Source organism: Onychostruthus taczanowskii, unplaced genomic scaffold (genome assembly GCF_017590055.1).
Source record: "Onychostruthus taczanowskii isolate IOZ18803 unplaced genomic scaffold, ASM1759005v1 scaffold171, whole genome shotgun sequence".
Classification (NCBI taxonomy): Eukaryota; Metazoa; Chordata; class Aves; order Passeriformes; family Passeridae; genus Onychostruthus; species Onychostruthus taczanowskii.
In genome coordinates, this window is record NW_024498918.1 from 453,890 (window position 1) to 480,635 (window position 26,746).

Sequence of the window (26,746 nt, forward strand, 5' to 3'; positions counted from 1 at the left end):
GGCACCAAGAACCCAGGGAAATGATGGCCCAGGGCTGGGAGAGCTTTGGCACTGCTGTAGCTACATTTGGAGGCTTTGGTTTAGGCTGGTAAAACCGAGTCACCACAAAGCCAGGCTAAGGAGAGAAACCTGGAGGAAGGTGAGGAGGAGGAGGAAGATAATTCAGTGCCAGGGAGAGAGTTTTGTTTGAAGGTTTATTGAAAAATGCAATACAAGAAGCAATACTGAACACTTAGGTCTGCCTAAACACTATGGCAACTTTCCCTTTGATTCACTATGAAAATCCAAAATAACAGCTCCCATCACTAGTTGACCTAGAAAGTTTTGCCAACTTTAAAAGTTCCTATTTTTATAAAGAGTTGTAAATGCCTAACCTAGACAATTCACAATTGCCTTAAAATTTTTTTTACAAAGCTCCTTCATCTTCTCAACAAAATCATTTATTTTTTTTTGTTTTTTACAAGTTTCATCTCTAAGGCTGGGACACTACCACCTCTTAAGGTAATTGTACAATTAGGAAAATCAGCAAACCACAGTTTATTAAAACCAGAAATCAGTCAGTCCTTTGCTAACACATCTCTGTTGGTCAGGGATTGCTACTGGGCAACCAGAGCTGCCATTCCAGTTTAATGGAGAAGAACAAGAGCTCCTTGCCTTCCTTTCCATAAAAACATTCATTCATATATAAATAGCTTCCATATAATGCATATTATACAATCAAGACAGTCTCTGGGTGAATTTGTGGAGTGGGAAGAGCTGGGAACATTCATATAAATAGACCTTACTTAGCTGGTTTGTCCCCTAGAGCTGACACAGCACGCTCAGAGCCAAGGATTTTAAATCCCACCAGAGGTGGAAGGGGAGTGGGCAGCCCCACCATGGCCTTGGCTGAGGGTGAGAAAAGCTTCTTCTGCTTTTAACTTGTATCTTCTTCCCAGGCTCCTGTCCAGCTCCTGGGCTCGGGCACCGTGTTGGCAGGAGCGGGGCTAGAAACTCCTGAGGTCAGACAGCAGGTGATGGCAAAGGGCACATGAGGCCATGACTTGTTTGAATTACTCTAGGAGAAGCAAGAACTCAGCAGGGAGAAGTGTGAAAATGGACAACCTGGAAACAGCCACCCAAAATCCAAGGAAAAAATAAAAATTGAGTTGTTCTAGTCTACAGGCCCTTTAACAGTGAGCACATCCTTTTGGAAAGGAACCACCTCTCCTGCCAGCAGGTTCCTCACCCCAGAAATCCCCTGCTTGGGGTGTTTTGTCCCACTCATTGTGCTCAGGGCATAGGACACTCCAAGGGAACACCCACGGACCACATTCCCCTGAATTCTCCTGACAGCCAAGTGCCTTTAAGTGCTATGGACAAACTTAATTTATCACACTGGCTCTGCCAGGTAAAGCCCAGAAATCCTCTCAGCCATTGCTCCATGTGCCCCTTCACTCCTCAGGGATCTGTTGCAAGTGAGAGGGAAGGACTGAGCGGCAAAGAACTCAGTTCCCAGAAAAAGCACAGTGACAGAGGGTGCTCAGCATGATGGGTGTTTAAGGCAAGCATTACCCAACTAAGCTGAGGACAGCAGAGACACAGGCCTCTTCCAAGGCCTGCGTGGTGGAATAAGGAAGGAAAGGGCTTTTCAGACATGGATAGGAAGACTTAATCTCTGCACTATAGCCCAGGACTCCCTAAATCCCCAGAGTGTCCTGGGAGGGAACCAGAGCAGCCCAGAGGCAGCTGCCAGCACGGCCAGCCTTCTTCCCAGGACCCAGGGCCAGCAAGGCTCAAAGAGAGCCAAAATCCAGCAGCTCCAGCAGAGTCTCCAATCAATACTGACAGCTTAATTAAAATTGCACCTGAAGCTGAGAAGCTGCACCAGCCCCAGCGCAATTCCAGGGCTGGTTGCAGCTGAACAGTGGAGGCTGCAGCCTGAGCTAAATCCAGTGACTTCTGAAATACAAGATTCAAATTTAAAACTGGAGAGCTTTTCTCTTTATTGCCATTTTTTTTGCATCCTCACCTGAGGAGCAGAGCACTTCCTGCCCTCAGCTACAACTGTGCCACACTATATATATATATATATATATATGTATATTTATACATGAAAAAAAAAAAAAAAGAAGTGTTCACAAGTGTCTGGGCAGACTCTTTACAGAGCTTGGTTTTCTGCTTCTTGAATTTAAATGGTGGAAGGACAAACCAGGCAAGAACATTCCCATGAAGCTTAGACAGCAGCAGTGGGAGCACATCCAGCCCCTGAAATAATGTTTTTGCATCATCCCCTCTGTGCTGGAATGGCCCTGGAGGTCTGTAAGCTCAGCCTCAAGATTCAGACAATCACCCTGATATTTCATTCCAGCAAGGGGGTCATGAAGCCAAATGGAGACCCGCAGGCCAGTGTGGAAGAGGGAATGTCAACACTTCCCATGTGGTTTGGCTCTATCACAACCAGCAACACCTGACACCTCCTAAAATTCCTTGTTCAGCCTCTCCAAATACAACTTGCAGGCCTAGGAAGGATTGTCTAAAGGAGTTTAAATTAAATGATAGTAGGATACACGCTCTGGGAAATGGGTAACATGATCAGCTTTAAATAGCACTGTGAGGGGAGGAAAAAAACCCAACCCATGACTTACAAAAAAAACCAAAAACCCCTCCCTAATTTAAAAATCATGAACACAAACAAGTGAAAAACTATGACATCGAAAAGCTCAGTTCCTGTGAATGCTGCACAAGCCTACCTTAACAGCATCCCGAGTCCAAACACCTTAAATACACACTTCTAAGGGCTTTTTAATTTAATGGCATCTAGAAAACACAAACAGGTGGGGAGCACTCAGCAGAGACACACGGGAAGAGGGCAAGATGCTATCACATCCTCTTAAAGCTCTAAAATTCACAGTATAAGATACTTGAAGCAACTTCCAGTATTCCTTAAATCTAGTCAACTACTCAGATGTGTGCATAGGCTACACCACAAAACCCTACTGTGATCACACATCAGGGCTGCAACCCGGTGCAGAGGGAGCTCGGAGCAGCCCAGGGGTCGCAGCGGGGCTGCAGCTCCCCAGAGCTACAAAAATAATCTAGAGGCAATTGGAAATGCTGCACAAAGTCTGACTCTTTAAACTGACTCTCCTGGAAGAAGGACCCAGGGCTTTGTGAAGGCGCATACAGATCCCGCACTGGGAATGTGCACGGAACAGCTCCGTTATCCCTGACGAGGCAGAGGGAATACAAGTTAAAACAGGGAGCCCTGGAGCCCTGTGAGGTGGGATTCTGTGTCTGAAGAGGCTTTGCGTGAGAGGGAATGCAAAACTGAAAACCTGTAAAAAATACTAGAAATATTTTAGAAGTTAGAAATATGGCATATTTCTGTCACAATAGATATTAAAAAAACACCAACAAAACAAAACCCTATATCCAATAGGATCTAGTGGACTCTGGAAAAATCCCAAGTAAAATGTCAAAGCGCAACTCTTAATAAATGATATGAATGTCTCTGAGTGTCAAGTCTGAAATCCGAGGTCTTTGTGCTCCAGGTAGTTTCTTGGTAGTTTTGCTGGGTTTCTTTTTCCTGGTGTTGTGATGGGCAGGAACGTTTCCTAGCAGGAGAGGAAGACAGTAAGTTGCACCTTCCAACAGCGGCATGCTGGAAGAAACAGAAATCTGCCCCCCTGAAGTGGATGGGAACTGAATTCAGGTGAGTTACCACCAGTGGCAGGTGAGAGGTGCCTAAATGGGCTCCAGGAGAATGACTTTGCACCAGGGTCTGGAGCAACAGGACAACACCAGAGGACAGGGTTAGATGCGCTATTGGGAAGGAATTTTTTCCGTGGGAGGGTGGTGAGACCCTGGCACACGGTGCTCAGAGAAGCTGTGGCTGCCCTTGGATCCCTGGAAGTCCAAGGCCGGGTTGGACAGGGTTTGGAGCATCCTGGGATAGTGGAAGGTGTCCCTGCCCATGGCAGGGGTGGCACTGGATGAACATTACAGTCCCATCCAACCCAAATCGTTCCAGGATTCTGTGATCAGTGGCATGGGGCAGGATGGCCTTTAAAGCACTTAGGCACAGCCAGAGTTCCTGGATTCCTTTAGCAGCTCTTTCCCAAACTTATAAAAATTGCAGAAAATGGGATTTCCAGGCAAGCTTGGGGTCCAGCCCAGGGGTTACTGGGCACTGATGTGGGCAGGGGTCCCACCTATGTGGCACCTACAGCTGCTCCATGTGCTCCCAGAACATCATGGATATTTGGGAAGGCAAAGTATCCTCATGGCAGAGCTGTGTAGCTTTTAACCCATTTGGGCTCATTTCCACAGGATTAGTCTGTATGTGACTGCCTCATCAGCCTCCATGGATCCAAGAGGAACAGCCTGAGCAGGACTCAGCAGAGAACAATGATCACTTTACTTCAACTCTGACCCTGTTTACCCAAATCTCCTGTACACCGAGATCAGTCACCCCCTGCCCCCACCCGAGGTTGTCTCTCTACTCACGCTGCCCAACTACTCCTCTGCAATCTCTGTCTCCTGGTGCACAACCACTTTGGTCACCGACATGTCTGGGTGCTGCTCCTTGGCAGCCTTGATCGCCTGTGCCAGGACCTGAGGGACACATGGGAGAACACGGGTTAGAGCATGTCAGAGTGTCAGAGCATGGCACCCGCCATCCCAAAGGGCACAAGAACCTTCTTCTGACTCCAGGCTGTAAAAAAGAAAAGTCGATGCACTTGATAGAATTATAGGAAAATCACAATCACAAGTTGGGAGGGACCCACAGGGATCATCCAGTCCAGGCCCTGCCCCGACCCCCCAACAAACCCCACCCTGGGCATCCCTGGAGCTCTGGCAGCCTCGGGGCCGTGCCCATTCCCTAGGGAGCCTGGGCAGTGCCAGCACCCTCGGGGGAAGAACCTTGCCCTGATCTCCAGCCTAAACCTCCTGCATCATAGGGAGCAGAGGTCAGAGCTGCCCCTTGGGAGGAGCTGCAGCTCCCACTGAGCTTTGCCCTCAGTGTCCTCTGCTGCAGCTGAACACACTGAGTGCCCTCAGACACCCCCCCTCTACAGCCCCTCCTGATCCTTCACCATCTCCAGAGCTTCCTTTGGAACCTCTCTAATTCTTTTAGGTCTTAAATTGTGCCCAACACTGCCCCCAGGCCTTCAGCCACACACTTTGGTGACTTTTAGTGCTATTACATTATCTCCAAAAGGAAAAGCACTATTTGAAGAACACCCCCGACTCTCCACTGCGCCATGGCAGAAGATGGATGAGAGCAATTAAGCATAACCTGATTATTCTTCCAGCAAGCGTGATAGGCACATCCCAGACATTTTCTGTTGGAGTTAATAAACTAGATCTTGTCATAAGAATATTTTCCACCCCCATGATACTTGCGACTAAATTTAAATTCAAAGTATAATTCTCTGATGACAAAATCATCACTTCCAACACATGCAAGAGGCCAATGAGGCTGAGTCATCAGAAAGGTTTCATATAAAGCCAAAGAGATGTAACACAGGTGCTGAGTGCTCTGAAATGACTTCTGGCACTACAGAATAGCAATAGTGCTTCAAAGTTAAGGGAAAAGGAATGCAAATCAGCCAGATGTCAAGGAAAACTTTTATTTCACATTTTTATGGATTTTTTAAAAAGCCCACAACTGTCCGAAACAATTCTGGAATCAAAACTTTGCTGCTCATCAGTTTCAGAATAGAATTCAGCTTTCCTGGCTCAGCAGCTTAATGTCAAAAAGGAATTTATTACTGTTATAGAATCACAGAATGGCTTGGTTGGAAATGGACCTAAACCCTCATCCCATTCCATTCCCTGCCATAGGCAGGGACACCTTCCACTGGACCAGGTTGCTTTAAGCCCTGTCCAATCTGGCCTTGAACATTTACAGGGATGGAGCAGTCACAATTCATAAAAATATGAACTTTTATCTCTACCCCAGTAAAATTTTCCTGGTTCATTTTTTGGTGACACTGTCTTTGAATGGGCAGCCTGACTGATTTTTGCCAGCTCTGGGAAATTCTTTTGGATCATAGCCATACTCCTACCTGGTCATGGTCTACATCTGCATCTCCTGTGATGACAATCCTCTTCTCAATCCGTGTTTCTGAAATGCCACCTTTCACAGTCTAGAACAGAAGGAAAAGCTGCGGTTAGTGTAAAAGCGCAGAGGCGTGTGAGCTCACTGGGGCTGCCTGTGTAAAGACGGTATCCAAAAATAGTGTCACCAAATAGTACCTGGCATTAGAGTCACAGGGGAAACTGCTGCTGCTCAAGGAAAAACTGTCAAAGAGTTATTTTTTTATAGCTGCACCAGGGAAGAGCTTCTCCTCACAGTACAGCTCTTCCTGCTCTTCCACAGGACAATCAGAGTCCATGTCCAGACTGTGCTGCAATTAATGCACAATCCACAGATTTAACACAGGCAAAATGGAAACCTTTGTACTTTGCTCCAGGTACTGATGTATTTGAAAGGACCTTTCAAAAACTTTTTTTTTTTTCCTCTCATTAATCCCTGCTCATCTCTCCATCAGGCTGTTGGTTGAATTGGTGTTTTGTGGTGCTTCCTGGTGTTACCTTGGTGATCTGGGTGGTGGTGGTGCTGCTGGTGGTTTCTGAAGTGATGGTCTGGGCAGTCAGCAGGATGCCAGGGTCTAAATCCCCATTGCCACCATCTGTCTGTGGGACACAAGAACAGGACATCAGTCCTGAGCAGTGGGGACAGAAGCAAAGGCTCCACATCACCAGAGCCAGACAGAGGACAATCTGAGGACAGCAGCTCCAGTGTGCACAAGACACAAGTCAACCTGTGCCCAGGTGCACAAGAGCTGGGCAGGTCTCTGAAAGCTCGAAGTCCCTATGCTTTAAGGCTGGAAAAGCACAGATCCTTCAGGGAGGACCTGTAACACCCCTCAGATTGGGGGTGCTGGTATGTACCCAAACCTGAGCATGCTGTTGCCCCACAGCGCTGGTCATACCATCCATGCCTGAACCATGACAGGAAACCAACACAGACACCAATCCCAAATTCCACCTGCCTGCATCCATGGAGATCAACAAAGCCAAGAGCACAATCTTATTCAAAAGGTAATTGTCACCCTACCTCCTTCCTGACAACAACTTGCACATCCCTCACTTTATGCTCTGCAGAAGCAAAGAACATCCAGACATTTGCTGAAACAGGAATCACTTTTAGAGCTGGTTCTTGGATTTCATCCTGCCTGACTCAACCACTCTCAAGGTCTGCCAAAAATCCCAAACTAAGTCATCCTGGCCAGCCCATCCTGGCTGCGCTGTCCATGTCCCCACTGGGCAGCATCCTTGCTCAGCACTGGGACAATATCTGGAATTACCACAAGGTGGGACCATTTACCACAGTCTGGAAGAGATCTCACAGCAGATTACATCCTGTGCGCACATGGCCGACTGATCCCAGTCCTGGAGATCACTTTTCCTTTCCATTTCCCAGTTAGAGCAAAACTCCATTTGTCTACATGCTGAAAGCCAGGGCAATGCTCACCACCACTGCCTGAATGATCTCTCTGGTGCTGCAGTTGGGCGGATGCTGAGCAGCCACAGCTTTCCTTAGGAATCCCAAATTATACAATCATGAGGTTCCTGCATGCATAACAACATCCCACAGTCACTTCACTGCAACAGCAGAGCACAGGCTGCTGATGACAACCACAGTCATGGCAAAGCCAAGCTGACACAGGTTCCAAAATTTCAAATACGTGAAGAAAGGCTGGGAGGGATGGGGGTGTTCAGCCTGGAGAAGAGAAGACTCTAGGAGACCTTAGAGCCCTTTCAGGGCCTAAAGAGGCTCCAGAAGAGCTGGAGAGGGACTGGGGACAAGGGATGGAGGGACAGGACACAGGGAATGGCTTCCCACTGCCTGAGGGCAGGGCTGGATGGGATCTTGGGAACTGGGAATTGTTCCCTGGCAGGGTGGTGAGACCCTGGCACAGGGTGCTCAAAGAAGCTGTGGCTGCCCCTGCATCCCTGGAAGTGCCCAAGGTTGGACAGGGCTTAGAGTAGTCTGGGATAGTGGAAGGGGCTCCTGCCCACAGCAGAGGGCTAGAACTGGGTGAACTTAAGAGTTCCTTCCATCTCAAACCATCCTGCGACTAAAACCTGTCTTAGTCTGAGGATTAATTTTAACCTCAGCAATGAATCCACACCTGCATATTCTCTGCTTTGTAATATTGCTCCACTAAGATTTTTACTTTCCAGTCACCACACACCCACCGAGGTTGCATTTTATACAAAACATTTGGTGTTTAACAACCATTTCAGTCCTGAAAGCTAAGGATGACCAAATAATTTATAAACCAAGTTCTGAAGAAGGATAAACAGCTCTTTGGATGATCTAGGAAAACAAGACAAAGCATTTATTGCAGAAAAAAGGCCAACTCAGGTTAACTTTGTACAGAGAGAGTCACATCCTGAAGCCACCAGTGGCTGAAGATAAATTCTGTTTGCAAGCACATCTTGAAAAAATAATTACTCTTCGGGGATAGCAAAACCACTGCTCCTCTAAAAATACCAGATGCACCTGGAAATAGTGTCCACAGCATCAGTTAATGCCTGTGCTGCACCCAGATGTGCAGAGACAGGCAGGTGCTGCTGTCTCCTCCTGAGGATTTGGAAACTTGGGTTTAATTAAGCCTCTAGGAAAATTATCAGAACACACCTTACCTGTGCAGCTTCGTAGGTGATGGTCTTTGTCTCTGTGTGGACAATAGGGACCTCCTTTGTGGGAATTTCACTTTTGACGGCGCTGGACACGTCAGAGATGGTGACAGTCTGTGTCTTCACTAGCGGGGGCTGTGAGACAGGGTTAAAAACATCTTGTAAACAGCCAGTTCCCACCTCCACACCCTGACCGGGCTGCTGGCAAGTATTCTGACACTGATCTGATAAAAGTATTGTGAGAACCAAGGTCAGTCTGGAAATCTTTGGGTAGAAGTCTCTGGAACACACTGCTCCAAGGGCAGCGATCAGGTGTGAGGATTAGACAGGCAGCAAAATCCTCCAGCCCTTCCCCACACCATGGACTCTGGTCAGCCCAAACCAGGCATTAAGGGTTTAACAGGTGTGTCACAACACCACAGACGCTTTCTCCACTGATTCTGAACTTTCTAATTACCAGAAGCTCACTGCCAGTTGCCAGGAGATGACCCTCATCTGCTGATGGCAGTGTCAGGATTAACACCAACCCTGGGCACAGAAAGACTCTATCACAGTTGAGCAGCTTTATCCTGACCTCAAGAGTAACACTGCATTATAAAAAATCATCATCAGATCTTTAACTTTTATTAAATCAATGTCAGGTAAAACAGGAAGAAAAATAAGGGTGGAGAGAAATCAATTGTTCCAACACCTGATGATTATCCAGAAGAAGACAGAGTGAGTTCAGAGCCAGTGCTTTCCCAGAGGGCTTGATTTCTGCCACCATCCCCAACCCAGCCAGATGCCACAGTGATCATTAGGGGGAAACAAGCATCTATTGAACCAAAAGCAACATCAACACTGGAGCAGGCAAAAATCCCTCCCACAGTGGGGAGCACAAAAGGACACACTGGACAGCACCTCAAATTTGCTCTGCTGTGCTGAGAGTCAGCCACCAGTCCAGCTGGGGCCAGCAAAATCCTTAAGGAGCTAAAATTACACGATTTTTGAGCCTAAATATTGCCTTTTCGTGGGAATGCCACAGGATGCTTCAATCCAAGAAGGGCATTGCACTGTGGCGACTGTATTTCATGCAAAGGTAAATTGAGAGGGACTCGTATTTAATGCAAAGACAAACTGACAGTGGCTCATATTTAATTTAAAGATAAATTGAGAGGGGCTTATTGCACTGACTGTGGGAGATTCACCGGCTCATCAGCTCCAAGCACGAGTCCAAGCCAAGCAAACCCAACTCCTGTGTGGGTCTGTGGCATCTGCTTGCTGCAGTGTTTGGGTTCCCGCTCCAAAGGTAGCTGGGGCGTAGGGTGCAGGAGCTGGGCTCACTACCTGGAAGCAGCGAATGAGCTCCAGCAGCCCATTAGGAGCATCTGGGTTGGGACATTCACCATGTGGCTTTCTAAAGGCAAAGCTGTCTTCACCATCCTCTGCCACCTCCTCCTCCTCTCCTCCCCAGGGCTGCCGGGGAAGTGTGGCAGGGCTGGGGGGGGGCTCTGGCTCAGAGAGCTCCGAGTCCTTCTCCACATCCACACAAACCCCCTTTCCACATGTCAGGTCCTCCTCGCTGGCGGATCGGCTGGGAACCGCCTCCTCCTGCTCCTCCTCCTCCTTCTCCTCCTCCTCGCTGCTTAGGGAGGAAGCACCAAAGTGCCAGCTGGCAGAAGGCTGTGAGGCGGGTGGCACTGGAGTCTCACTAAAAACTACCGACTGCCTTGAGCCCTCCCACGCAAAGCCAGTGTTAAAACTGCTCCACTCTGCCACTGCAGCCACATCCTCTTGGGAGAGAAAGTCACTCATTTTCTAAAAAGAAATGGATACACAAAAAGGGCCAGAGAGAGAGAGAGAGAAAGAGAGCAGGGAGTTAAGGAGAGCAGGAGGTCAGAAGGCATCAAGGCAAAACATCAGGTTCTTATCATGTATCACATCTCCGGTAACACATGCAACAGTGGGGCTGATCACTGGAAAACCTCTGTGATGTAGCCAATGCATTTACTGACACAGCCTTCCTGGTACATTAACAATCCACTCTCCTAAATTCTAAGGAAGTAATGTGAAAACTCTCTGCACCTAGAGGAAGAGCCACCACTGAGTGCTTCTTGCTCGGTTTGGAATAATTTCAGTGTATCAATCAGTGTATCAAGAGTGGACTTGTGCACATCCAAAACTTCCATGGGCAACAAAACCCACCAAAACCATCCCGATTCTGCTTTTAACTCCTTGAAACTGTTGCCCCATTTTCTAACAAGATTTCCTGGGCAACCAAAAACCTGTAATTTGTGCTTAAAATGTGAGGCCTGAAGCCTGTGAGTTATTTGGTATGGTTTATTTATTATACCCCAGAGGCTTTCACTTTGACTGACCCCCTCTCACGGCACAGCTCAATGGTAGAGTAAGAGCAGGAGCCGCTTTATGTAGGAACAAATAGATGCTTTTTCCTAGTATAATTTCAAGAAATTACTCTTCCCCCATTTTTCATGGTATTTTTCAGTTCTCTGTTCTTTCTGTTGCAGACACATTAGCTGTAAGATTTCTATTTACTAGAATTTCCAGCCTCTTGTGCTTAAGTTGTTGGGATATTGCTTAGCAAAATGCATTTAATAGGAATGGAGGGAGAGCAATCAGCACTGAGATGGGCAGGTCAGACTGTGCTCACAGGAAAAGGCTATTTCTGAACCAAACCCACTTCCACATGTTTCTCCAAACATGGAGAAACTTGGAGACCTCAAGGCAGCTTGCAGCTTCCTCTGGAGGGCAGCTCCCATCTCTGCTCTGGGACAGGGACAGCAGCCAGGGCACGGCTGGAGCTGGGCCAGGGCAGCTCAGGCTGGAGATCAGGGCAAGGTTCTTCCCCCAGAGGGTGCTGGCACTGCCCAGGCTCCCCAGGGAATGGGCAGGGCTGGGGGCTGGACTGGATGATCCCTGCAGTCCCTTCCCATTCAGGATATTCTATGTTATCATATCCATATCCCACCCTCATTTCCTAACTCAAGACTCTACATTGCAATATTCCACAAAACAGAACATGAATGGGGTTGTCAGCTGTGTACAGCCATGTCTTGTTGGTTTAAAACTTGAATTTATATACTGCCAATATGCTGACCTTCCCTTAATTATAGATGCTAAACTTGCAAATTATTCATGGGACCTTGAGAAGACACAGCTCATCTTTTGGGGTTTAATGGAACATGTCTTAGGAGTGAGACTTCCTTATGTAAGAGCTGGAGCACTTCTCAGCCAACAGAAGAATCACAGATAAAACAAAGAAGATTAAGCAGCTACACAAACACTGATGTATTTAAAAGGCAAAAATCTGTATACAGTCAAAACAACCTCCCAGTTCCATTTCACAGACAGATAAAATAATTTGCATTTGGAAGCATCTTGTATGACAGATGCAAAAAGGAAGGGAGAGCTGGAATGGAGCCTGTGCCAAGTATTCTCATCACCAGCAGAGCCAAGTGCAGCAGCAAACATGCAAGCTGGAAAGACAGAATGAAATCCTGATAAGATCAACTGACAAGAAACACTTTTTGCCTTGCCTTCCCACTCCACTCATTATTATTAAGAAGATAAACTAATGGGAAGGTATTTGTTTCTAAATAAAGTTATCTATGTAAAATTCCTCCATAGGAATTTCAGCATCTGTTACAAATTCTGATCTTATCAAGATTTGTTTTAAATTGCAAATGTCAAAGCAAACCTATGTTTAGAGCTCAGATTTGCAGAGTTCCAAGCTCACCTTGAGACCCAGGAAACCTGAGATGTGCCTGGACTGCCAACTACTCATTTCCAGGGACATAGCCCCAAAACAGTGAGGCCTAAATCAAGCACAAAGCAGTCAAACACAGAGTAAATTAAATACAGAACAGGATGCAATGCCCCAGAAGAAACAAACTGACCCAGACATGAATGCAACTAAAGCACCACCCTTGAAATACAAATCTTTGTGCCTCAGAAGATACAGCTGAAGCATTGCAATGAAGTGACACACAAATAATTCAGACTGGGGATAAATTAATAACAGGCTTAACTTCATGTTTGACACCAGTGGCCAAAAGGATTTATTTTTCTCAAAAAGTGGTTTTGTATAAATTGGTTTGCCGGCATTTTTTCAATGCTGTTTTGGATCATGATCTATTTGTATGACTCAGTTACCCTGTGTTGTTTGAGTGGATTTTTTTTTTCATGCTGCTGCCTCTCTCTGTTGAATATTCCATTATTCCAATCCCAAATCAGACTACTATCCTGCAGAAAACTTAAGGAGAGCTAAAATTATGTCAACTGCCAGTTACTATTAAATAAAAATTGCTAAAACCATGAAGTTATAGTGCACAGTAACTACCTACAACCACCACATGAAATGCTGGGAATCCCAGCTGGTTAATACTTCCCAGTCCTGTTCTTTTCCAGCATGGCAATGGAATTGTTGACGCTGTTATTAGGTTATCCCCAAACAAGGATCCACAGAAGCTCACAGGCTTGGAGTGACTGTCTAGGGATGCACAAGGAGATGATGTTGTTTTGCAGCAAACCACACTCACCAGAGAGCGCTCCCAGATCAACTGATGCTCAATCTCACAGCTGGCAAAGCACTTGGGTAAAAAGTATTATAAAGCAGAAAACAAGAGATCCTTATTTTACAGTACCCACCACTGCCTTACCAAACTGCTTTGCCTTAAGGTAAAAGTTAAAAATGTTCAGAAGCTGTTAAAACACCCTGGCATTGAAAAGGATGGACATTACCTATGGATTTGTGGTTTTCAGTGGATTTTCTCACTGTCATTGATCTGATCACAATGTCCTGACCAGCCTACTCAGACGATAGACAGACAAAAGAGATTTTGACCGAAAGTAAAAGTAATGCTAGAAAACACACAGTGTGCCCAAACCTTCAAAAGATTAAATTCTGTCATGAACAAGAATCCAATATATTACACAACAATCACCTGCAATCGTTGCATTGATGTCTTGGTAATGTGAAACAACCTCAAGATCAAGACTTAAATTATCAAAATGAGATTGTTGGGCAATATGATTCCTCTGCCCACCCCCACTGGTCTCCTTCCCATCTCTTTTGTGGGCAGGTACTCTCACATGAAGGGGTCTTTAGTCCAAAATCCCTCTGCAGAGAACAAAGTAGTGGCATTGCAAGAGCTGCCTTAGTGCAGCAGCAGCAGGTGAAAAGAGGGGATAAATTCAGTGTATATAAATGCCATCAATTTTGTGCTGCTCATTCCACTTCCCTCATTCATAAATGAAGTGTCTTAGGTCACAAGATGTAGCTGGGGGCGTGTATTCTATTTCCAGTATTTCATGATTCTAAGATAACCTTCCCAGGAGCTGGTGGTACAGCCAAGCCTCATTCCTCCAAACACAAACTACTTCCCTTGGTGCTGAGGAAATCCACCTCTACTGATTATTCAGGATAGGAGGGAGATATGGAATACCTACTCTTTAGGGTCATCACTAGTTACTGGACAAACCACAAGAGAGGGGAACCAGTCTTGGCTGAACACTGCCCTGACTGAGCTGCCCATGGAGAGTCCTCAGCTCACCTTCCATCACTCCCCGAGGGAGGCAGAAGGTGGGAGGACATGCAGCCAACACCCTCATTTATCTGCTCCCTTTTAGCAGTTGAAAAAGAAAAAGGGATGTTGTTTTACAGCAATGAAGACTTCAAGCATCATCACACACAGAGCCCCACACCCAGCACAGCCTCGGAACTGAATCCAAGTTCCAAGCTATTGGCTCTGGCACATCTGCTGCTTCAGAATACTGGTTTCCACTTTTTCCTAAAGCAAGAAAGTACAAGAAACTCCTGTGTGTTTTAGGTGGTGTCCAAAAGAGCTGGAATCCGGGTAAGGAGATTCAGGAAGTGAGTGTGGAGCCAACCGTCAATATTGCAATGGAAATCACTGAACCCTCTACAGCTCCCAACAGGATCCTACACATAAGCATCAAAGAGCTGAGTGACCACATCACAAAACAATAGGCAAAACTGCTGGCAGACTTATCCTTCCTATGTCACCAGTGTGCCAGTCACCAGAATGCCATTTTCTGCAGCAGGTCACATTGAAAAACCAGGATTTCTCATGCCAACCTGGATGAGCTTACCTGCTGCAGACATTTCCAGCTTCCCTGCAAGAGGGATAACTCAGCTCTCCATTGCTCATGGCCTGGCACTGCACCAGCCAGGCTGAACAGGGTGTGTGAATCCCTGTGTCAATGGGTGCCAGTGTCAGGGCAGGCAGCCAGGAGTTCCTAGCAAGTTTGTTCCTGAGGAAAATAGGAATAAAGTTCATGTATTGGTTCCTTTATAGATGCCCTGAGATCTCAGCCTTTAAACAGCACTAGAGCCAATCAGCTCTCCCTGTGCACAGGAATGACAGCAGGACCCATAAAATCCTCCTCTCAGTGCTGCATCCTGTGCTGACATCATGGGAAAAGGGGGAAACCAGAGCACCAAGGTGTAAAAGATATGGAATGTGCACAAACAGGATACAGAATGTGCAGGAATTAGAACTTACGTGGATGGCCATGGACTGTCACTCCCTTTGCATCACAAGCAAACAGGGAAAAAAGCAGAGGAGTGACTGGGAAAGGGGCTGTAGCCCAGTGGACACATCCCTGGGGTGTTGGACAGATGAGGTTTCTGTTCCTGCTAAGTTACAGGCTTCCTCTGTTAGGAGGGATCATATCTACCTGGATGAATATGGATAACTGGCCTCTAAACTGCCAGAGATACAGAAAGCATTTGTTCAATTTCTTTATACTCTGCAGTGATAATTGGTCTATAAATCCCAAAAATGTTCCTGAGCATTTTCAGAGTGTAAAGTCTCCAAGGTTTTTTGGTGATGACAACCAGCCTTATCTCAAGATTAAAAAAGAGAGAAAGAGACCACTTGAATTAAAGAGTTAAAGAACTGAGTAGAGGTGACAGAGTCCATCTCTCATCCCACTGAGAGAAGACACCCTGAGCACTCTGGCCTAAGGTTGCTCTGGACAAAAAGTTTTAGAATTCAGGTCCTTTTGAAAGTGAGTGACAGAGCTATAGAAACCATGGCTTTGCCAAAGCCACCACTGTGGTTTCCAAGTTCTTGTCACTGGATCAGAAACACAGTAAACTCAGCAGGGCTCACTGCAGCATCCCAAACAGTGATCCCAAGCAATGGCTTTGGGAATGAAGCACCTGTGTTCAAACTCCAGGAAATATGGACAGAAAATGGACAGAGAGATCCAAACAACTCCTGTTTCTTCACTCTTCATGCCAGGTTGGGGAGAACAAACAATCCCTGTTCTTCATCACAACTGTTACCATTTTGGGAAGGAGATGCAGGCAGGGAATGCCAACCACAAGTATCCCCTGACTTCTTCCACCCTGCATTTTCTGCACAGCACATGGCAACCCAGCATCCTCCCCCACTTCTGCTCTCCAGGGCCCACATCCATCTTCCTAAACTCCACACAAGATCTGCTGGAGTCCAAGTGCATTCCAAGGGCTGCTCCAAGGATTCAGGGACACAGACTGCCAGCACCCTCCTTCACACCAGACTATGCCTGGACAACAACCCTCAGACTTCTACACTTCCTAGTACCAAAGGAGGATGACTGTGTATTAAAGGCAGTGTTTTAAAAAGGGAAGAATATTTTCCAATGAAAAATCAGCATCCTCACAAAACAAAGTCCTAAAGGCACAAACTGGTGAACTAATCAGACCAGGTTACAAGAGGAATTGGAAAGATTCCTGTGGGATTAAAACAAAGGGTTTCACTAGCAACCTAAGTTTCTGAGACAGCATTTAGAACCTCAACCTGTTCCCTTGAGAGCAAGAGGTGGCTCAAGTGGCCCACGATAGCCCATGGACCCTCAGACCAGACAGTACATGCCATGTTTGCCTTATTCCTTCAAGTTTATCTGCTAGCTTCCTAACTAATACTGTTCACACAGATACAGATCTAGAAAGGGTTATAAATACAGGTATTTATATATATTCACACATTGTAGTCCATGTAATAAAGGCCTGGTCCTTTCTCTTCCATGCTGCTGGAGCAGCTGCCACCACTGGTGACATTGGGGGGATGTTCTCAGTGACTGTGTCCAGCCCAGTCCTCCAGTGGACACAGGAGAACACGGATTAGTGCTGAAAGGAGAAATGGGGGGCTCAGCGCAGCCCCATTGTTACTATTTACAGAAAAGAAACCTCTTAGACACAAAGTCCCACCTTCCCTCCAGTTCACAAACCAGCTCTGCTCAGTCCAGCTGGGCTGGAGCCTGCACAGCTCAGCCAGGATAACTTGGATAAAAGGGAGCATCATCCAGACACTTACATTGTAGGCAATAAACAACAACTGGCATGCAACAGTTTGGTTAAAGAAGCCAAAAACCATTGAGGGCCTTAACATTAGAAGTGTGTCCTGATGTGGCCAAGCCAACATGCCAACAGAGGGAATGCTCAAACAACAGGTAACTTCATCTCTGTGACCTAAGCAAACATACGTCAGTTAGTTCCACACAAGTTAAATAAAACACATCCCAAGTGCATGAAGACCTTCAGATTAAGAAAAAATTATTAATCTATGTTTACACTAAATATCTCCTTGCAATGAGTTTTCTCCTGTAACACTATGTATTTTCTTGGATGTAAGAATAGGGGTGGAGAGGGAAGCTGGGATACTTTGTCACAGGCTTCCCCCACTAGAAAATGAAAAGCAGACCCTGCCCCTAAGTTATTACCAACAGCAGCAGTGAGAACCAGCACTTTTTATTTAAATGCCAATCTGAGTTTCCTAGAAATTTTAGTGTTTATGGATTAGATTCCAGTGTTCTTCCTAGAGAGTCAACCTCTTGTTGCCCACAGAGGCTGTGGATTCCCACGCCTGGAATTGTACAAGGCCAGGTTGAATGCAACTTGGAACAACCTGGTCCAGGGGAAGGTTCCCTGACCATAGCAGAGCGGAATGAGTTGACCTTTATGGGCCCTTCCAACACCAAACCATTCCAGGATTCTGTGATTCAGCATATTCCTGTAAAGCACATTTTAGACCAGTGTCAAATGTTCTTCAGCTTGTGAATATCTTACATTTAAAACAACAAGCTTAAAAGCAATTCTCCAGCAATTCCTGTGGGAAGTCTTCAGGGGCTTAGGAAACCAGACTCTCCTCTCAGGATTTCCTCCCCTCCATTTGCCCTCCCACAGCAGCTGGGAACACAATTCAAAGAATTTACTTTTGCACCATAGGGAGCTTCAGAATGGACCTGGCAATCCACGACCACTCCTGCCAGGTGCCATCGCAGCCACACAAGGACATACAGCAGGATTAACACGACAGTCACGGGGTGTCCCTCCCAGGGACAGCGATCTACGGAGATCAAAGACCAGGACAAAGAAGATGCAGCAGAGACTACAGCCCAGAAATTCAGGAGCTTTGGTCTTGAGGTTTCAACATGACCCTGTCGCCACTCAGAGAAAGAGCAGCCACCAAACAGTCAGTGCTATGACCAGGAGAAAGGACATCATAAAGGGAATACGTGGAGAAGGAAAAACGCTAGAGTACAGCTGACACTTTTTGAGTGATTTCTGCTCTTCAGGGATTGCAATAGAAACCTTTGGAAGAGTTGCTTCACTTGCTGGCCGGGGAAAGGCTGTCTCAGTAGGTATCTCCTGCTCTTTTAGTTTGTCTTCATCCTGTACTAACAGAGGCCGTTCCCGTGTCTGCTTTCATGGTAGAAGATCAAGAAAGACAGAGAGAGATGAACAAAAATGACAGATGGAAAGTGCCCAAAATGACACTTGGAGATGTGCAAAGCATGAGGGCAGCTCTTCTCAACATAAAATAAACTGCCCTGGGGAGCAGAGCCGCTGGGGCATGGGTCACACCAGCCCTGGAGCTACAGAATTATGCTACAGCTATGTTCTCTCTGCAGAGCTCATCAACATCTGCATCAGGATCATGGGTGTTTGGTGCCTGCCCTCCCAGAAAAGTGGATGCCCAAAATCTTCCAGAGTGTTTTGGAATTGGAATGGTGAGAAAAACATTTGAAGCATTTGAAACAGGAATGGTGCAGTACAAAATGTGGTCTCTGACAGCTTCCTAATCTACAGTGCCCTTAAAACCCAGCATTTGGAAAATCCAATGGAACAGCCAGACTGCAGAGCAGATACAAAATGCTTTTCCAAAGTTCTGACCAGAGTATCAAAATTTCAACTGGTTTGAAAATTCTATTGAACAAGTGAAAAACTGTAAATCTTAGAAATCCCACGCATGGAACGGGCAGGGTGGCAGTAGAAGCAGTGCAAACTCCTGGAATTTTGCTCTGTGTTTTAGCATTTTTGTTTCTGGAGTCTAAAGAATGATAAAAACCCAGAATGAGTAAATCAGCACACAGGACCATGCAAGGGCTTGAGCACTTCTGCTGAAGAAAGGAAAGATTGTGGGAATGTTGCTGTTCAGTAACTCTACATCCCTTTAGTTTGCCAGCCCTGGTCAAACCCAAGTGTACTTAGGAGAGGAAAAACTTGGCTCTAAGCTCCCTCAGCTGAGCCAACCTCCGCTGGTCAGTGCGGTATTTTGGGACTGGTTCTTTGCACACCCCTAAGTGGTGAGAATTCGGGAGAAAGTAGCTGGGAGACTGGGCAGCAAAAGAAAATATAAAATGCAAGAGTAACATGATCATTAAAACAACAACAACAACAAAAAACCAAAAAACAAAAAAAAAAAAAAAAAAAAAAAAAAAAAAAAAAAAAAAAAAAAAAAAAAAAAAAAAAAAATTTATTNAAAGGAAAGAAAGACAACATAAAAAAAAACAGGGAACAGTTAAATTTTCAGAATTGTTTTTGTCCCCGAATACACGGTTATATTGGTCATGCAGCTTTTTCGAACCAGCCATGCACCAAAATAAGCAAAAATTGAAAGCTGCAAAAGCTGCAGCAGTGCAAAAGTCCTCTGGGTGTGGGTTACGAAACTACTTCATATAGCCAAAAAAAAAAATGTTATCTAGCAGCTGCTGTTGAGTTTTTGCTCGGTGCCATTGCAATAGCAAGTCTGGTTCAGAAGCACAGATCAGAGCAGCAGCTTTAGCTCAAGCCCACCAACCTGTCTCTCAGAAGATGGGACAGTGACTTTCTTGACCTGGACACACAAAGCGTGTTAAGGTTCAGTTGTCTCATAACAAAACATACAGGAATAGCAGACAAGTGGCCCTTGGCAAAAAACCCTTCAGCCACTAAGGCAGGGTGAAAGTATCATCATGAACAGGAGCAATGGCTTTGCACCATGATTTACAATCCTTAATTACCATCTGATTTATGATCCTTCAACACATGCAGGTGAGGGAAAATTTTCTCCCCGGTCAGTGCCTGGGGAAGATGCATTTCCGGAAGTTCATAGCAGGACATAGCAACCTCAGAGTGAGATCATTTCAAAAAGGACCAGATTAAGAAAGAATTCCCAGAAATGCCAATCTAGGGCTGACACCAATTCTGCAGTGCTGCAGACCCACTGCCGTCTTAGGTGGGACAAGCCCACACCATCCAGTTATGGTGACCAGCAGCCTTCCAAGGTCTCAGTGTGGTCACCTTGCAAGAAATTCTTCATAAAAAGCAAGAATAACATTCTTGAACTGCAGCTGTGGAGCTTGAGAGCCTCTGCTCTGTCCCACCCACTAGGCACTGTAAGCAGAGCTCTGCTGCCCACACTCCTCAGGAATCTATGCTGAGGCTCAGCCACAGAGGGTAAAGTCTATCCATGTGTTAAACAGGGTAATCCTAATGACAGGCTGCCCACAAAGGCAGTGGCTGCCCCTGGATCCCTGGAAGTATTCAAGGTCAGGCTGGATGGGGCTTGGAGGAACCCAGGACAAGCAGAAGGTGCCCCTGCCCAAGGCAGGCGTGGGACTGGAGGGACTTTAACTGCCCTTCCAATCGAAACCATTCTGAGATTCTGTAGCAACCAGCCCTGAGTAAGTTCATTTTGGGGATCTCATTTTTCTAGTAGGCAAAAAAAGCCCTTTAGCTGTCCTGGCTTTACTCCAAGCTTTGAGGAGCCTGTAGTAAATTTGGTGTTAAACCCCTTGTACATGTTACAATTATCCTCCATCCACTGAAAGATTATTTCCTGATTAATAAGTATCTGCCTTGTTTGAACATGAAATACTAGTTCATCTACATGGCTGTGGGAAGGAAGGGGAAAAACTGGGCTTTCAACCAAGAGAGTCTTCAATTGCCACCACTAGCACTCAGGATGCAATTTTTCTGTTGCAATAAAAATTGCATTTACCACTTAAAAGACTGATTACCATAGGCATTAATTACAGTTTTACTCACAGACTCCAAATCTGAGCCAGTTACCACCAGTATGACAGAGAGGTGTCTGTTAGCCAAGAAGAAACCAGCTGGTGACTGGTTTTTCCTTGAAAAATTACCTTTTTAAGGAAATTAGCAGAGAAACTGTGAGTGTATGTGGTTACCAACACACAGTTCCTGGAAGGAGGGAGATTCTCATCATGTTTGAACAGCCCTGCTGTGGCCACCCAAGGAATCTTCTCAAAGCCTCCACAGCAGATCAGCACCTGGAGTTCCTAATGCAAGTCTAAACCCAATGACATACCAGATTAACTGGAGAATAAAGTGATTTTGGAAAAATCATCCCATCTCAGTTCTTCTCTACTGGGTCATCTGCAATGTTATCTCTGAAGTAATAATTTAGGTCTTTGGATATGGGTTTGTCAGGGTTTTTTCCACATTTTGGGGAGATCCAGGAATGACCCAGTCCCCAAACCAGCCACGGAAGTGCTCTCTAGCATCTGACACTGACAGCAACACTAGAATAAGTAGCATCAATACCAGTTAAGGAATTCTTACATCCTTCTCTACCAAAAAAATCACATTTTTATGATACTATGACTAAAGCTTCGATTCTCTCAGAGAACATTCTACATATCACAAGTCAATACTAACTATTAAAATTGAAAATAAGCAGAAGCTAAGGGGAGCTGAATCCCCCACTGCAATGCTGCCCTTGGAACAGCCCGTGCCGAGGTACTCACTCCATCCGCTCCCGTGGGAATCTGCCCGTTGACGTTGAGGCTTCGGAAAGGGGAGTGGGTGGACAAACGTTTGTCCCACTCACTCGGCCGAGGCTCGGGGACGGACTCCATGAAGTTCTTCTTCAGCTCACTGATGTTGGCATGGTGCTTCTTTATTTCTTCCTGGGTCTTATCTAGATCCTATCAGCAAAAGGACAGGGTAAGTGAAGGGACACAGAGAGACCTGGGACTGCCTAAGCTGTGCTTAGCAAAGCTGCACTTAGCAGAGCTACACTGGGCTCACACTGCAAACACACAGGGAGCGCTCCTCTCTCCTCCTCTTGGATTAACTGGAATAAACTGCAACCCCAGAACTGGTCTCCTCCAGCAGCGGGACATGCCATTGGTTCATCTCACGCTACAGCAAACCAGGTGACAGCTGAGCTGGAATATAATGGATTTTCCCCAAATAGGATTTTTTAAAGTTGCCAGACTCTGTTTCTTTGGGTTATTTAATGTAACATCTTTACATTTTGCGGGTTTGCTTTCTTCACCCTCTGCTAGCCTGAGTATTTCCAGGTATTAATACAACTGATGATAAAGAAAATGTTTTCTCAATTTTATTTACTTGCTTCATACCTGTTTTTCCTTTTTCCTAGCAGAAATTATCTTTGTTTCCAGAATATCCCCATTACCATTTTTTCCCTTCCCTCTCATCCCTCCAGGAGCTATCATAAGCAGTTTTAGACTTCAGAAACAAAGATGAGATGATTTTTTTTGGAAAAAAATCAAACTGAAAATTTATTTTATGCTGGATCAATCAATCCTGCTAAAATTTTTCATCTGGAAAAAGTCAGATTTTTACTGTGTGATGCCAGTTTAAAGCATAAACACACATACTTCAAGGCAAGTTAACTTGTTAAAAATAGTTCTTCCCTGCAAGCAAACCAGAGGCTGTAGAAAAGAAAGTTTTTGCAGCAGGCAAACAACTTTTCAGGATGGGGCCAAAAAGCAGCAAGAAAGGGGGAAATCAAGGTCAGTAAAAGCACCACCAGGAAATTTCACTCTTTTTGTGTTTTTAGGTGTTACTGAGCCCATCAATTTTAGAAGATGGGACAGCAAATGCATCCCTAAAGGAGTGCCTTCCCAAAAATCTCCATTCCTGCAGCTCACCAAGGACACACCACCCTCCCTCTACAGGACTAACCCCCAAAAGCCTCTTTAAAAATATTTACTTTTTCTGGCACAGTTCTGGGAGGAAAATAACAAATTTTCGCTTCTATCCTAGATGAAAGTATAAGGCAAATGCCTGTTAGGTAGGAAAAAAAAGTAGAAAGGAGTCTGCTGTGGACTCTGGGGTAAATCCCTGCCTGGTCCAAGAACCCTACAGCTGCTCCTGGCTCAGAGAAGAGAGAAGGACCACCATGGCTTTCCAGCACTGCACAGGAGCAGGGCTTGGGAGGGCTGGCAGAGGAGCCAAAGCCACAAGGAGCTACGTGGAGCTGGGTCTGGGAAGCACCTTGAGGAACCAGCTTGCTCAGTGTCACCCTTTCCCTCCTGTTTCACCCTTTCTGCAGGAAGCCACTGCACGTGGAGTGTTAAAAGGCTTTCAGTAAAATTACCAGGCAGCTTCAGGAGGGTGAGGTCTGCCAGGAAAATATCGGATCTGCCAAATGCATGGATTAAAAAAATAAAGGGAATAAAGGGGGTGAGCTGCTTGGCTAGCCCTATGGCAGGGGAGGAGCACCTGCATGGAGCACCTGCAACAGAGCTGTGGGAAGGGGAGTGCAGACGGAAAGGGTTTGGAGTCAAGTATTGCACTGGTGCAAAAAAAGAGGTTAGAAGCAATGACCAAGCTGTGTTTGGGGTTGGGGAATTTGAGCTGTTTGAATTGGGTGAAAAAGCAACAGGCGTGGTCTTCAGTACGCTCTGGCAGCAGCCGAACTCTGCCTATCACGTGCAGACCCCTCACTTGTCACTCAAAACTTGATGTTGTAGCAGTCAAAAAAAGCCAAAAAACCATAACAAAAAAATAACAAACCCCAAGAAACCCACACAGAAGCTCAAAACTTTGAACATTCTGATGAGAAGGCAGTTAGTACACTCCACTTTCAAGAGATATCACCAGGGAAACCCTATGAGTTGCTGGTGCTGCAAGTAGAAACACGTAACACAGGACAAGAGTATCAGAAGCCACAAAACATCTCCCATAACAGAGTGTATTAAAGAAAATAAAATATATGATTGGCATGGTCTGTTCTGAGACTGAGCTTAGGTGAAAACAAGTGGAAAGGGCTCCCAAATCCAAAGAGAGGAGCTGTAATGTGGAAGGATGAGCCGGGATCACTGAGCCTCTCTATCAGATCCAGAGGGACCTGGCACTGAGGCAGGATGGGCTCCAGGGGTGGTGAGGTGCTGCAAGGCCAAAAAGGGCTGGGAAGAGGATGGAAAAGCTGTAAACACCACTGCAGCATCCAAAAAGATCCCTCCTGCCTGAAGCAACATGGACATTATGGTGGCCCGGACACCACAGAGGTGACAATTTCACAGAATCCTGGAATGGTTTGAGTTGGAAGGGAACTTAAAGCCCACCCCATTCTCCCCCTGCCCTGGGCAGGGACACCTTCCACTATCCCCGGTGGCTCCAAACTCCGTCCAATCTGGCCTTGGGACACTTCCAGGGATCCAGCGGCAGCCACAGCTGCTCTGGGCAATCTGCCCCAACTTCACCCGCAGCTTATCCTGAATTTTGTATTTTCACAGACTGGCTTTTTCACCAGGAAAATAATTTGTTTCAAGCAGTGAAAAACTGGTCAGTGAGCCCAGCACTACAATCCATGACCCTCTGAGCAGCCAGCAGGTCCCAGAGCAGATCTGAGCACTGCCAATCATGTATTTTGGGGAGGTATGAGAGAATGAAAGTCAGAAGAGGAAGAAGGAAGAAGGCCTGCACATCATCATGTTTACTGTCACCATGCAGAAGCATAATTAGAAAATCAAATAAAATCAAAAGGTCTTTCATGCAAGAGCATGCAAAAACAAAGGCAGCAGCAGAAGAGGAAGAAGTTCAGCGCAGATGCAGGTTTAGCAAATGCAACTCAAAAAAAGCTTCAAGTTCATACAAACCTCCAACATTAAATTGCTATGCCTGATATAAATGTTTTCACCATCTAGCCTCTTTGATCTCTTCTGTGAAAATGAAAGAAAAGGGGGAAACAAAACAAAACAAAACAAAAAGCACAAAAAATTAAAACGTTGGTCTTGTGGGATCGATAAATCGGCAAATTAAAAAGTTAACTCAGCGTTGGGAGTGCAGCGCTGTGGCAGCATGGGGTGGGAATTCCCACTGGAAATGGGGGTCTGGCTCATGGAGAATGGGAGATGCAATGAGTCCTTTAAAGAGACAGCTCCCAGGGGGCCTTGGCTCTGGCCACAAAGAGACAATTCCTGGTTTTCTGTGGAAGCCTTGAACAGTCACCACACCACATTCCTGAGAGATGCAGGCCCACCTCTGAGTTTGAGGCTGCACTGCCTTGGGGGAATTTTACGAGGTCCAAATGTGCACAGCAACTGCACCTTAACCACTTTCCCGTCTTGGATATTTCCCTATTACTTAATCAATACCAAGGAAGCTTCTCCTGATTTTTGTTTTGCATTTCCTGCAATGCAGGCTACATTTAGTTTCTAACTAAGATTGTTACAGAGAAGAAATTTCATAAATGAAACCACATGTGTTTCTTTTGAACATTCAACATGCATAATTTCAGCAATGAGGTTGTCTGTGGGACAAAAAGCTACTAATTTTCCAATCAAGTATTTGATAGTTTAAAGAAAACCAACACCCCAACCCAAAGTCCATGAAGAAATTGGAGCACTGTCTTTTTAAACAGGTTACAGATGCATGAATGATATGGCAAATTTGGCCAGTGAAACGGTAAAATGGCTAACCTTCCTCATTCTTATCAGCTCTTCCTCTTTTTCTGCAGGCTGCTGCTGTTGCGCAGTGATAAAAAAAAAAAAAAAAAAAGAGTTGTTGGTTCATTTAACTACGTTGAACCTTGGGGAAAAAAAAAAGTGAGCAACCTAAACTGAATTATTAGCACAAACCTGGGGCTGGGCACCATTCGTGATGGGGACTGTGACCTCAATGTGTGTTTTCCTCACCTACATTTAAGAAATAAATTGGTAAAAACATTTCTTGTTAGTAGATTTGTTTCAAGAAACCACATAGTTTCCAAACACAGCTGCATAGAGTTGGTTTTGAAGTGCTGGGGGAACATGCAAAAACCAACATGCAGCTCTGGGCAGGGGTTAATGACACAGCAGCTCCCCAGCACTTTGTTAGTCAACAGCATGTTAAATAATTCCTCCAGCTTGAGAATTATTTGTATTTGAAACCAGTGCTCTCCAGTGCTTCTGAAGAAGGGCTTCCCACTTGCATTAGGCTAGTCAGGCAATGTTTCCAAATGGCATTTGCAGCTGGATCTCTCAGTGAAAATCCAAACAAAGCAACATGCTCAAATTAACACAGACCTTCGCAAAACTAGAAATTATTGGTTGTATCGCAGGTGTTATGTTGGAGGAGGTAGTAAGAAGAGGCATAGCTACAAAACCAAGCCTAACATCACAAATTAGGTTCTCTCGTGTCTATAAGTAGAGAGCCAAGATTGTCTTAACACTCTAAGGGAAGTATTTTAGGGAAACTAGATTACCAAGTACTCTGAATGCAAAAGCATCAGTGGGCGTTAAAAGAAGTGATGCAGCTCCATTGGAGAAACAGTAAATTTAGTACATTCAAATCCACATTTTCCTCTCACATCTATGTTTAAAGGGGAAAAAAATCCAATGTTTAAGCATTTAGGTAGAAGCCTGTAATAAGTAAGATGTGATAAGTAAAATTTCCTCGTTCTCAGTGTAACATGAGGGAGGGGGAGCAGCTGGACAGTAACAGCAGGGCAGCATCTCTGTGGTCTGACTCCCACCCCACCGTGCCAACCTGAAGTTCCCTTCAGCAGTTTCATTTAAAAAT

At 45.6% G+C, this 26,746-nt stretch overlaps 1 protein-coding gene across 37 annotated transcripts in view; it reads right to left on the reverse strand.

The window, feature by feature from the left end:
- Nucleotides 1-180: 180 nt before the first annotated feature.
- Nucleotides 181-26,746, reverse strand: part of EPB41 (erythrocyte membrane protein band 4.1) — a 94,048-nt gene continuing 67,482 nt past the window's right edge. For 10 of the 37 annotated variants that reach the window (XM_041400055.1, XM_041400061.1, XM_041400060.1 and 7 more), the window contains 11 exons: nt 25,825-25,881; nt 25,666-25,710; nt 24,844-24,906; nt 21,739-21,918; nt 19,788-19,823; nt 10,024-10,494; nt 8,704-8,832; nt 6,583-6,684; nt 6,054-6,134; nt 4,489-4,596; nt 181-3,596 (listed from right to left, as the gene is read on the reverse strand). In XM_041400055.1, the coding sequence (XP_041255989.1) occupies nt 4,498-4,596; nt 6,054-6,134; nt 6,583-6,684; nt 8,704-8,832; nt 10,024-10,494; nt 19,788-19,823; nt 21,739-21,918; nt 24,844-24,906; nt 25,666-25,710; nt 25,825-25,881 (1,263 nt within the window). In that variant the 3' untranslated portion in view covers nt 181-3,596; nt 4,489-4,497. The other 27 variants (XM_041400062.1, XM_041400048.1, XM_041400064.1 and 24 more) reach the window with 17 other exon arrangements.